The sequence below is a fragment of the Xiphophorus couchianus genome, chromosome 5 (assembly GCF_001444195.1).
Source record: "Xiphophorus couchianus chromosome 5, X_couchianus-1.0, whole genome shotgun sequence".
NCBI lineage: Eukaryota > Metazoa > Chordata > Actinopteri > Cyprinodontiformes > Poeciliidae > Xiphophorus > Xiphophorus couchianus.
The window spans coordinates 711,353-725,288 of NC_040232.1; the positions used below are offsets into that span (position 1 = coordinate 711,353).

At 37.7% G+C, this 13,936-nt stretch overlaps 1 protein-coding gene across 2 annotated transcripts; it reads right to left on the reverse strand.

The window, feature by feature from the left end:
- Positions 1-2,420: 2,420 nt before the first annotated feature.
- On the reverse strand, positions 2,421-13,375 carry LOC114145613 (uncharacterized). 2 transcript variants are annotated; one of them, XM_028019258.1, is made up of 10 exons: positions 11,512-13,375; positions 10,671-10,737; positions 9,970-10,013; positions 9,084-9,224; positions 7,976-8,080; positions 5,561-7,631; positions 5,081-5,200; positions 4,295-4,363; positions 4,029-4,091; positions 2,421-2,923 (listed from the first exon to the last, which is right to left on the reverse strand). In XM_028019258.1, exons 1-10 carry the CDS (start codon positions 11,512-11,514, stop codon positions 2,697-2,699), a joined length of 2,910 nt encoding a protein of 969 aa, XP_027875059.1. In that variant the 5' UTR covers positions 11,515-13,375; the 3' UTR covers positions 2,421-2,696. The 2 variants fall into 2 exon arrangements, with proteins under 2 accessions (XP_027875059.1, XP_027875060.1); XM_028019259.1 differs by lacking the exon at positions 4,029-4,091.
- Positions 13,376-13,936: the final 561 nt, after the last annotated feature.

The window sequence follows — 13,936 nt, forward strand, 5'->3', positions numbered from 1 at the left end:
CACTGCAGTGGTTTGGATCTTCTGGCCGATCCTGGAGGCACTTTGGATGATCCTGGCCACGTCTCTGTAGCTGTACCCTGATATCCTCATCTCTCCTGAAGGCTCTCTGGCTCCGTGACCCACCAGAACCAGGCTGCTGCGTTCCGACAGAGGCGCCGCCTGACCTTTGACCTGCCGGACTCTGTGCTGGGGACGGACGGCGTGAAGCGAACTGACCGCTGGATGTTTGTGGTAGAGAGAAGCTGCAGCTGTTCTCACCACCTCATCGTCTGCTAACATGACGATCTGCTGCTGGTCAAACTCTACCAGGGGACCATCTGGGCTCGGGGCGGTTCTGGAGGTTCTGGAAACCGGGTCGGCTTCATGCGCTGCTTGATCCATCTGAGGGTTCTGCTGGTCGGGTTCTGACTCACAGACTGTCTGGTTGTAGAGGAGCTTTCTGCTGACCGGGAGACCCTGCTGCGGTTCCGACCCGTTTTTCTGCCCGGTGTTTCCGTCTGATGGGTCGGTGCTGCGGGTCGGAACCAGAACTTCCTGTGTGCAGCTGGGAGAGATCTCTGCAGCGCTTTGCAGCTGGTCCGCCATCGTCTGCTGGTCAGAACCAACCAAGAAGGCGTCCAGAACCTGGAAACCAAACAAGCTTTGGTCAGAACACAGGAAGGTTCTGCTGCGGTTCTGGACGGGATAAACCATCAGGTAAATACACAAAAACATTTAAATAAAAATGATTATTTTTATCTTAATTTAGTTTAACTAATCATATTTTAACTGATTATTTAAAATAAGTGCATGTAAAGTTTTTCACCAGGTTATAATAAATTTATTTTTGTAAAAACTTCATTTGTTGTGAATTTTGCTGCATGAACAAACTGAACAGGTTTTTATTTTTTACCGTGTCGTGCAGGAAAAGATAAAACATTATGGATTTACATTAATATATTAAAATAAATAAAGTTATATTGTTTTAAAGTTCTTTTTATGTCTATTTTGTTTAAGTTAAAGAAAAATGTCTTTTAATAAACCAGAAACTTTATTTGCTGCCACCTACAGGAATTTGACAGTAACAGCAGGTTTACAGTCAGTAAATAAACTTTATTAATATTTTATAAATGTTGTACACAAATACAGAAACATGATTAATATAAAACAATAAGACAATAAGAACAGCTGATAAAAACAGAACATGTTTACACGTCATGTTTCTATAATTTAAACTCTGAGATTAAGTTTTATTAATATTATTCTCTAACTCTACATGTAAAATGTTTGTTTTCTTTTCTAAATAGTAAAAACTGACATAATAATGAATGAGGCAAATAGAAAAAGTAAATAAAGTGCTTTTATTTTGAATACTGGATTGCAGGAAGTGTCCTTGGTAAACGGCCTGAGGAGTTTTTCATCAAGTCCAGAGGACTCCAAACATTCACACACACACACACACACACTTACACACACACACACATCCACACACACACACACACACACATTTACACACACACATTTACACACACACACACACACACACACACACACATTTACACACACACACATTTACACACACACACACACACACACACACACATTTACACACACACACACACACACACACACACATTTACACACACACACACATTTACACACACACATTTACACACACACACACACACACACACACACACACATTTACACACACATATACACACACACACACACACATTTACACACACAAATTTACACACACACACACATTTACACACACACACACACACACACACACACATTTACACACACACATTTACACACACACACACATCCACACACACACACACACACACATTTACACACACACACACACACACATCCACACACACACATCCACACACACACACACACACACATTTACACACACACACACACACACATTTACACACACACACATCCACACACACACACACACACACACACTTACACACACACATTTACACACACACACACATTTACACACACACACACACACACACACACACATACTTGTTTTTCCCGAAACGTGAGGACTTGTTTTGGCGAGTGACTAGGTGGTTACACGTGGGGACCCAACTTTCTAAATGAGCTAAAGGCTTGGTTTTAGGTTTGGATTTTTTTTAGGGATATTGGAACATGAAATATAATCTTTAACATAAAAATTAATCAAATTTAGAAAATCAAAAATCTGTCAGGTTTTTGGCTCCATGTGGGGACATGTCCATCACCAACTACCACCAGGTGGCACTGTGTAATTTTTGGGAACACAGTTTGTCAAATATGAGCAATCCTAGTTCTTTTAAGTCAATAAACTGTGTTATATCAGATTTGTTTTTGTTTAATGTTATTTTTAAGTGCCTGGTAACATGCTTAATGCCAACCATCAATAATGGACTACATTTTCTGGTTCTATGTGAACCATTTTATTGCATAACTTACAGTATCTTGTTGCAAAAAATATACATACAATCCAACATGCATGTACTAAAATGAAATGTATTCATTGATATGTATCAATAAACATGAACATACAGTATGCATACATACTTGCATTACAAAACTTGACTGCAGCTGTCTCAAAACTTCAAAACCGGCAGAAACTCCAAACAGAATCGGCGTGGTAATGGCACTAACAAATGATCCGTTTTCTTTCACAGTAACAAAAAGGTCAACGCTTACCTTCTTTTGAAAGTCTCTCGTTTTAATGCATCTATGCGATTTTTCACATAGAATTTAATCCCTTGCCATGTCCTGTCCTTGAGGGCTACTGGTGAGGTTTCAATGCACTTCATACACTGGGCTTTCCCAGGAACCTTTCCAGAGTCAATACAGTCCATGAGTGTTTTCTCCACTGCCTGGATTTCTTCTTGGTTCCACTTCAGTCTCTTCTTTTGTGGTGGGCCTGAAAATAATTAGGGGCACTTTTAAGTGTTCTTCAATGAAAAAATGTTTCAGTCTGTATGACAGAGCAAGTTATAAAGCTATCATGAAAACATTTCTTTACTACAGCTGTAGTAAAGCATTATTTCATATTTAAGGGTCAGCTGTCAGCTCCAATAGTTGTCACTGTTGAAGCTGACAACTGGTAGTGAGAGAACACATAAATCTCCCCATCCTTTATAGAAGTATCAGCAGGTACAAGAGAGAATTAATTGTACAAAATACTTCACAAGCATAAATAATTAAGGTCAAGGGGATGTTCAAAAAATACGACAAAATTGTTTAAAATATCATCCATTTCAAAAACACTTCACCAAAAGGACGATTTTGAGTGATTTGATGGTGGCTGGAGACTCGGTGAGCCTACGTTAAGAGAGCATCAACATAAGCGGGGCTCTCTAATGGATAAAACTTAAATCTCCCTTTGTCACAGAGTCCAAACTGGGAAAACTCGCAGGGCCTGATAAGTTCTCCTAGCACTATAGGTTTTGGAAATATTTTATAGGTGCAGTTAAGCAGAAAGATTAAAATAATCACCCAAACTACCTTTGATCAGTCTAGTTAGTTTGCTGTTTGAAGACAGTTCAAGGTGGCAATAAGAGAGAAGGGGGAGAAGAAGTAAAACCAAACTTTTGCTTGAGGGTATGCAGTCAAATGAAAATTGAGCTATTCTAAAGTTTTATATGTTGAGATATCATGTAATCCTCATGAGATTATAAAATGAGGAAGCCTAATTTTGACACCACACAGACAGTGCTGTGAAATGTTCATTATTTACCCATTTGTTTAGTTCAATAAAAAAATTAAGGAAATATTGGAAATAGGTTTACACCTGATAATGTGAAATATTCAATGAACACTAAATGTGTAAAAAATAACTAAAGGTTTACATGTTCTCAAGCCTGGCTTGCAGGAGGAACATTCAGTTGAGACATTAGACCCGGTGGTTATAATTTCTTTATAATAAAAATTTGCAGTCAGATAAATTCTTCAGTTTGAAAGATGTGTCTGGCAACATTTTTAAAGCTTCTGCTCATTGATAATCTCCAAGGAGGAAGAGAAACTACCGTTAGTCGTGTTGGAGTTGCCAGAGACTTCCATGTCTGCCAGTACCTCGTCATCTGACCTCTCTGTTAAACCAAAGAAATCTCAAAATATATCTGACTTGGACAAAATTATCAGTTACAGAGTACATTGAAAATTTGTATAAATGACAGAACCCAAAAATGACATACATGAAAAAGAGTAATGATAGAGGACAGTGGCCTCTAAAGGTTCAATATTTATCAGAAATCTACAATCTCATTTTCTTCACGCTTATAAATATTCTTACCTTTTGCTGAGGGCAGATCATTGCTTTGTCCAACTTCAGTGGTGCATCTCCTGGTCACCCCAAATTGACCTAAACAAAGGTATATTAAGTAAAAGCGTATTCAACAGTGTAAGCAGTCAGTATGTTTACTTTATACAAGCATTTCAAATAATTAGCTTAACAGTTTAACTTTGTACTAATTTCTTAACAGCACTAAATCAAAAGCTGCTGGTATTGTAATTATCTAATTTTTACCGTCAACATTTAGTTTGGCCCTGTTAGCAACACTTTTTAAAACATTTCTCCTTTTATGGATGAAACTATCAGACTCATTTCCATGACCTGTATCTATCCATCAAATGTAAAAAAAAAAAAAAAAAAAAAAAAAAAGATCTTGTAATGGAAACGGCACTTATTTGAAAAAACTTCTTAATGTCGAGTAAACCATTTTTATAATTCCAAGAGGTGTTTTTTCAGGGGATTCGATAATCCCCAAATTCACTAAAGTGTCATGGAAGCACTTTTTCACATGTCCACATCCCTGGCAGTGATGGATGTGATATAGTCAGTCAACTTAATGTCATAAAATCTGGTTTCCAACTTCCAGGTGAGAAACAAGATGGCAACAGCTTAACCTTGTGGTTTTCTGACAATTATTCTAAAAATCTACTTTATGTAATCGAAATATATTATATATAATACACTAGAGAGTAAGTTAAAATGCCTAAGCACAAATCTAAAAGTGCACTGCTGTCTTGACAACAGATTGTACAAAAGGCAGAAATCAATGTATTTGTGATTCCTCACCATTTTCTACTTTTTTGTTGCCATCCATATCTGGTGATCTGGAAGATGAAGTACCAGCATCCCTCTCAGCTGAGTCAACCTCTTCTTCAGTGTCTGATCCACTGTCCACAGACATTTTTTCTGGAAAATGAAGTAACAAATATCCATCATATTAAACTATGAAGCATTGCATATGCTGTCAGCACAGTCTTAGCGCTTTTCCTTGTTCTATGGCCATTCAAGTGAGCAATTTACAATGGGAAATTATGATTGAATTTCCCAAAGATTAAAACAAGCAAACAAAAAAACTACAAGAATTCGAATATGTAATATAAAAAATGCCTGCTGAGCTACTTCTTCCTACTGTTGTCAATGTCTGACACTCAAACTTTTATAGATGTCATCTTTTTTTTTTTATTTACAAAGTCAAAATCAAAATAAATAGAACGTGCCATGCCAGGGGGTCAAATTAAATCTTCACAAAAAAATATACCAATTTACCTTGTGGATCAATGCTGATTTCATCCAGATTTCGTCCTTTGAAGTGGGAGAGCTGTCCTCTTTCTAGTGCCAGCAACACTTTACTGATTTTTGCCAACTGTAATGTCCCTTCAGGCAATCTATAATACTGACGATGAACTCTAATGTCATGGCCAAGGAAGTCAGCTAGGTCGTCCATTTCATTGTCCTTTAGGTTAAGTACCTTTGACATGGTGGCCATGTGCTTCCTCAGTTTGGTTGAGGACAATGCTCCAGGGTGTTTTGCTCCACAGTTTTGAGCCATCTCACGAATAATATCCGATCCTCTGAAGTGATTGAGAGTCTGTGGTCTCCCGAACATGTATGGATTCTCATCCAATACATCACAATTGCGGCGATTTTGGACAAGCAACTCCATTGATGATGCCATATTAGGAGTTAGGAGAATGGGAACCTTTCGGCCACGTTTGCCTTTTATCTCAATTCGCTGGAAGTGTTTACACAGCTTCTTTTCAAGTTCTGACAAAGCAAGCTCCACATCTGGATGGGTGACAGAGGTATCTCTCAAGGTGAAAGCGTTCAGTGGCATCTTGGATACTTCTCCCTCTCTTCTCCGGTTGAATATTATCACCTCACAAAGCGTGATCTTGGCAAGTTCAGCCCAGTTCTTCTTTACAGCTTCTTCCTTCAGGTTCCTCTGGCACTCCATCCTTTTTGTGTCAAGATACTGGTGCATTTTCCTAACGTCTTCAGCAAAGGGAATAAGCTGAGGAGCATTCCACTTAGCCTCATTCAAAGTCCTAAGAGCATGGGAAGAGACACACTCGCTCCATCTGGTCTCACAGATTTGTTTGAAAATTCGCACATTGTGAATGGTATTCTCATCGCCTGAGATCATAGCCTCACATTCAAGAACATTTGCCACTTTCTTGAGGTTGTGACCCAACTTGAGTGCTAAAGATGGCGTTTTGAAGACGTTTGTTCTTTCATCCAAGCCAGCCACTTTCTTAACTGCATCTATAACATGAGGGAAGTTAGCTGGCACAAAGAAGTCTGGGAGCGTCTCCAACTTGCCATCTTTCTTCCCTTGCAGAACAACTCGTGCGGTTTCGCGCATCTTCTGTCGGATGTATTCGTGTCTTGTAACATCTTGACCATGTTTGTTGAACAAATGTTCTCCAAATTTCAAGATGCACTTCTCACTTTGGACAACTTTTGCTACATCATCATGGTGCATGTCATGTATTAGTTTCCAAAACTGTGCATTGACGCTGTCTGGTACTGGCTCTGCATATTTGCAAATGGCTTGGACTCGAGATGTTCCTGGCTTCAGTCCTGTGACTTTTTGACTGAGATAACACCTCTGCATATGCCTCCACAAGGATTTCCGCTTGAGGTAACCCTCGCAGTTGATGCAATGCAAGTAATCACCAGCTTTTGCAGATTTAGTGCATTGTTGGCGGGGAATGAGCATTCCTTTTCCCTCTTTAATGACTTTATTATTATGGGCACGGTTTCCTTTGTTTCTTATCAAGGACAACTGCAGCCGTCGTTCTCTAGAACCTTTGGGACATTTCAGTGCACTTTCCACTTCTGGTGTATCACTGTGTTTTGCTTCTAGATGACGTGCCATTTTGCTGTAAGGTTTGCTACAAAATGCACAAAAGTACCTTTTATTGTAAGCCCTACTGCCATCTCCCTTCTTCTTCAAGGTCATGACTGTCACATCAAGTGAAGAAGATTCTCCAGGATCTTTTGCATCAGTTGAAGAAGATTCTCCAGGATCTTTTGCATCAGTTGAAGAAGATTCTCCAGGATCTTTTGCATCAGTTGAAGAAGATTCTCCAGGATCTTTTGCAGTCAAGGAACTAGAAGTGGTCACACGCATTCTCTTAAGTGGTTGGACTTCCAGAGAAGAAGTATTTTTCTGGGCTCTTTTCTTCCTCTTCTTGAGCTGTTTAACGTCTACTGAACTGTCACTGTCGTTTAGACTGCCACTCTCAGATTTCTCAGAATCGGGAACATACTCTTCCTCAGTGATGTCAGAACTTGATAGAGATGCTTCTGAGTAGCAAAGCATTTGTTTGTTTAGCTAAAATTATTTTTTTTAAAAAGAGAGAAATTACTTTCAGATTATTTCTCAAACATATAAACAAATCAGAAGAAGTTAAATATGTACAACTAGTTTTAAAAAGTTCATTAAAAAAGAAATACTCCCAATACTAGTATGATTTCTTTTAAATTTTTTTGGTGCTTGTTAGCTCAAATGTTTTTCCAACATTTTTAAGCATCCTCAAAAAGTGACAGATTTACCAGCACATGGCGACTAACTGAGTTCTTGGATAGTTTGGTTTTAAATACTACAAAAAAATAGAATTTCTAACCTAAGTGAGTCTTAACATTAGGTTGGACTATGATATTTATAAATAAACTTACAATCACACTGTCAGTTCTTGTAAGCTCAGGCACGCTCATGTCCCCTTCAGTTGGTGTTGGACCAAGGATGATGGTATCGTCGCTCTCATCGGATGACTGTTTTGACTCCAAAAAATTATAAGTTTAACTGTTAAAATGTGTCCATGCCTAAATGAACTGTTACAATTTAATACAGAGCTACAGTTAACTTCTACTGAATCAAGGTATTTAGAAATCCCAAAGATGTCACATATTAACAGCACCAAAAGTGCACAGGCTCCTTCAGATTACACTGGAGATTCTGCATTTCATGGTGTATAATATGACAGCGCAGTACTTAATAGAGTGGGTGAGAGGATAAATAAAGCAAATGCCTTGCTTACAGATTTAATACAAACCATGAAGTGATCCACCCAGATTTGTTACAAATATACCTAAAGCTAATATTCTGCTGTGTTCAAATGTGACAGTTAAAAATCAGACACCATGGCCAATTACTTTTGGATTTTGGTATCCATTACCACCTAATCTAACCTACTAAATTTAGATTAAATGACACTGAAACTATGCACATTTATTTTATACTTCAACTTGACAGGCCATTGGAATTTCATAGACTGGAAGATAATAAATGCTTCAGAGTATTTTGGGTTTAGTCCTGATTAGTCCATGTCTGGGTCTCTGGGAAGCATCTAGTGACAACTTGTATTGTAATAGACACTAAATAAATTTGAATTGACTGACAAGGTGAGTCCCCCTCAAAGAAAGCTCCTGTGCACAGTCTAAAGTTTCAGGTTACATGATTTTGCAAAGCAGCCAAATACCACCAAATGTATTTCTTCTCTGATAAGCATCGTGACGTTGGACACTTGAAATCTTGTAATAACTGACAGTATTTTTGTTTCACAAAACTTTTAAAAATTGAAAGACGTTTTTATCCAGCATTAAAGATAGCTATGAATTTGTGTTGATTACATAATTATAGTAAGTATTAAGAAATTTGCAAGAAGATTTTCTTGATATTTTTACAATAATACTGTCAAAACAGCTCAAGCCACACATACAATGGTACATTTACTAACAGTTCTCATCTCTGGGTACATCAAGAAAAAGGTGAAGCAAAACTAACCATTAAGCCCTTCTGATGGAGAAAAGACGTGTTCTCCCTCACTTCATTTGTTGCCTTTGTGACGAGCTTCTTGTGATGAGCCTCACATTTATTGTGATGGGCTTTAAGTTTCTGCAGGCGACGAGCTTGACGTGTTTGATCCTATAAAACACAGAAAACAAGCATTGTAAATGTCCACATCTGTGAAATTAAACAAATTGGAGACACAGGCCCCAGATGGAACTGGCACCTGACCACATTGAGAATGATGCATCCAGGTGAAACTTTAAGTCAAGAATCAGCAACTCCCAGGGTTTAGGGGTTGCTACAGCACACTTCATTCAAATCAAATCATTCTCCAATAGCTTGTTATAAAACATTTGTTAATGATCCATTAATTTGAGTCAAGTGTGGTGGAACAGGAAAACATCTGTGCAGGACATCAGCCTTTATAATCAGTTAAAATAAGTAGAAGTGAATCACTGGGGTATTAAAACATTTTCACAATATTTTGAAAATCTGAGAATTCTTAACAGGCCTGATTTCAGTCATCATCTATGATCCAGACATGTTAAACACAAGGTGCCAACTTGGATGGAGACATATTGTCAAGATACAGCATTCCTCCCAAACTCAATACGACAAGCTTATATCAAAATGATCTTTTTCAAGAATTTCTCTGCATAACATTTTTGCCACTTCTCTACAGCGAAAATAACTTTCACCACTGTAGGATTTGTAAATACTAATGCACATGTTCATTGGTGAAGACAACTGGGCAGCAACTTTTCCAGACTTTAATTTAGAACAATATTTAAATTAGCTATGCAGTATGAAGAGTACATGTGAGCTAGAATGAAACTGAAATACTGTCACATCCTTTGAACTTATTCATAGGCACACTTACCATTTGCCTCTGCTCTGGATCAAGCCCAAATGTCTCATCTGTAGCTGAAATTTAAAAAGAAAAAAAGTTAATATCACCTTAAAACAATTCAGAGGCTCTGCATCTCCTATATTTGGTCTTCTCAAAATATTTTTGGGTCTTATCACTAGGTTACAAATGTTAAATTTGGGATTAGAAATAAATATCCGACCTTCAGTATTCAATAATTTCAGCAATTCTTTAAAATTTCTAACTTTTTCAATTTAATACTCAAGATTGGAACAACTAGACTAAGGGTTATTAAATAAAATTATCAAAGTTATAGCAAGTCAACAATGGTCGAATGCAAAAAGGAAAGCAGTTGACCTGGGTTCTACCAAAGCTTCCCCCCAACACAAATCTCTATTTCCTTGGACATTTAGAAACAACTGGCATTTCAAGTAAAATCACCGACAGATGTGCTGAGCCTTTTCTTTGTTTAAGAAAAACCTGACTTGGTACTCTTAAATCAAACATTAACTGATATTGTGGTAGCTTCTTCTAGGCAACTAAAATCATGTTAAAAAAATTATAATTTTAATAGACTTCTTGTCACACCTCCCTTCTCTCACCTGAGCAGTTATAACTCGCATTATATTGATTTAGTGGAAACACTAATGCAAAACAACTTAAATGTGGGAAAAACATTGTGGGCTAATGCACCTTTCCCTGAGATAATTCACCTTTTAAACTGGAACAGCTGGGTGTAGACTCTACTCCACCGTCACTCCTATCACTGGATCTACTTCTCTGGTTGGCATTTTCCAGGAAAAAAAAAAAAGCATTCAATGATTATAAGTCAGTGTTAAAGGCCTGAAATTAATTTTGCCAAAACAGATCCCCCCCACCTAAAGTTATGATGCTGAAGTTAGTTTCCAATTCAAACCTCCTGATTCATCCTAATATACCCTCCCCCACTCCTACACCCCCCCCAAAAACCCCATAAATCCCAATCTTTATTATTTTAAAAAGGATGTAGTCTGGTGTAATGTGGCCTGAAGGCTCCCTTCCCAGCAGAATCAACCTTTATGCACAAGGCATCCATTTACTTCTGCCTCATGTTTTAGCTCCTCATGTCTATCGTCTCTCAATTCAGAGCACATGTAAAAAGTTATTACTCTTAAGTTATTACTCTTTTCAATCACACAAGCAGGGCCACTGAAAATATTGCATATTTCATGATTTCTGCTCTATTAGGTTTGCATGTTTCAAACTTAGCTTTTTTTATTTTGCATTTGAGTCATTTTTGTGAGCAGTCATATTTTAATAACTTATCCTTTTTTTGGTTAATTGTCACTTTTATTTCTATTTATTTGCTGTAAGACTGGACCTCAATAAATTGAAAATAAAACATGCATGCTTCTCATTAGCTGTAGCTAGGCTAATGTCAGCTAGCCATCCTAGTGAAACACAATTGAAACAGTTTTTACAGGTCAACACGTTTAAACAGCATTTAAAAGTATATCTGACTGAGTGATATAATAGATAATAACCGGGAGTCCATTAAAATAACAATAATCTTACCATTTTCTTTAGCTAGATTGCTCCTCATTCCTCGGATGTTAGCATGAAGGTCTGAATCTCCTCCTTCGGTGCAGGTGTGCAGCAGTCAAAAAAGGAGCGCTTGATTTAGACTCCGGCACAGGCCGGAGTTCCTGCTTGGTTGCAAAAAGCAGCTAGCTGAGGCTTACGGCCCAGCCCTGTGTTAATAACTAATGACACCTTAACTTTGGCGTCACAACTCTACCACACATCAATTAAGTTATAAAACTAGGAAATTAATTACTTAACTTGTGTTATCTCCCAAAGTAATGCTTCAGGAGAAAAAATTATTCTTTGTAATGGACATTTTGTAGGTTCCACACCAGTCAAATCTGCAAAGTTTGAGAGCAAGCTATGGAGGAATGTTGAGGGGGGATGGGCATGGGTGAGGTGGGGACGCAAAATCTCAGGATGTGTGTGAGATGGCAGCCATTACAGAGAGACTGGCGAGGAGCTATAGCAAATCAGAAAATTAGGATGTGGAAAAATAAATATATAAATTAGGAAGGTTTGCAGAAAGAGACTGAAGAATTGTAAGCCAGTCAACCAACCTCCTTGAGTAGCATACTGATTCTTGATTCCTCTTGTCCCACCATTCTTTATCTTCAACCAAACATTTTGCATTAAAAGTTCAAACATGCGGCACTTTATAGTACAGTATGTTTCCCTCCAATCCATGGAGGGAATGTTGAGGAGTTATGGGCATGGGTGAGGTGGGGACATCAAATCTCAGGATGTGTGTGAGACGGCAGCCATTACTGAGAAAGTGGGTGGAGGGGCTACAGCAGATCCGGAAATTTTATGTGGATTAATAAATATATAAATTACAATAATTTGCATACTGATTCCTCTTATCCCACCATTCTTTATCTTCAACCAAACATTTTGCATTAAAAGTTCAAACATGCTACACTTTATAGTTCAGCATGTTTCCCTCCAAGCCATGGAGGGAATGTTGAGGGGGGATGGGCATGGGTGAGGTGGGGACATCAAATCTCAGGATGTGTGTGAGACGGCCTCCACCCAGTTTCTCCATTGTGGAGAAGCTGGGTGGAGGGCTGTAGTAGATAAGGAAAACTATATGTGGATAAATAAATACATAAATGTGAGCCAGTCAACCTGCTTGAGGAGCATGCTGATTCTTGATTCCTCTTCTTCAACCATTCTTTGTCTTCAACCAAGCACTTTGAATTAAAAGTTCAAAAATGCTACAGTTTATTGTTTTAACAACTCTAACTTAAACAGAGTCAGTCAAACAAATCCAATCCTTCTTTCAGTTATCTTCTTGTCAGGCCTGGAGAGACCAAAGGGTACAATGTCACCAATGGCCTACTTAAGAGCTTGTGGAGCAAACCATTGGAAAAAGATGAGGGGAGTTAAGAAAGACATAATACCAATTTGTACAATCATATTGAGCATATATGTTATTGAAATATTTACAAGAGGCTGTTAATTGATATAAATATGAAGTGCTTTATAGAGTGTTGGTCAAATCTCAATTAGCTTTTACAGATAATTTCTTCTATCAAGAAGAATATATAAGGAACTACGAGATCTTACTTGGGTTAGCCCATCTTTGATGTGTTGGTTGAAGGCCATTGACAATGTTTGACCTCAGGAATCTACTTCAAGTGTCATGCCTGGCTCCCAAATACATTTTTGGGAACCAGGCATGAGACATTTTCAGCCTAACTGACAGTGCCTACTAAACAGTAACAGTCTATCTATCATCTTTGAAATTTGATTTTTATTCATATGAAATTTTGTATGGGTAAGCCACTTAAAATGGACAACACTGCATAACCTTTACACAAAACGAAAAGCAAATAAAGGATTTTGTTTTGCAGAAAACTTTTGCACTTAATATTGTAACACAGAACTCTTCAGGAAATCATTCCTACGAAGCAGGCCTAAACATGACCTGTTTGACTTGACTAATGAACATGGGGTGAAATACTACATTGTAGTTTCTCTTTAGGGATTTTTAAATTATTTTAATTTAATTTCTGGTTTAGCTACTGTTTCAGTCTTTACGAAGGGACTTTTCTACATCAAAGACATGAATATTTAGTTCTGAGTAATGTCTGCTTGTTTGTTGTCTGTCTAGAAGAGCAAAGACAACTGTTTAAATCATGTTTTTATTTTCAACTGATTAATCTTGCTACATAAATTAAAAAGAAACATTTATGCAGTCCCCATAATTTGCAGTTTCAATAATTCTCAAATCAGCAAAGATCTTAAATACCTTAAAAGACAATTAATAGAGGAACATTTTAAAAATGCCATTACCAAAACTGAAACACTGTTAATTAAATTACACAGAGTAGAGTAGAGTAAGAGTAGCAGGTGGATAAAGTGGCTGTGTTATGCCAGAGTCAATTATCTATTGTTCAACAGTCTAATGACT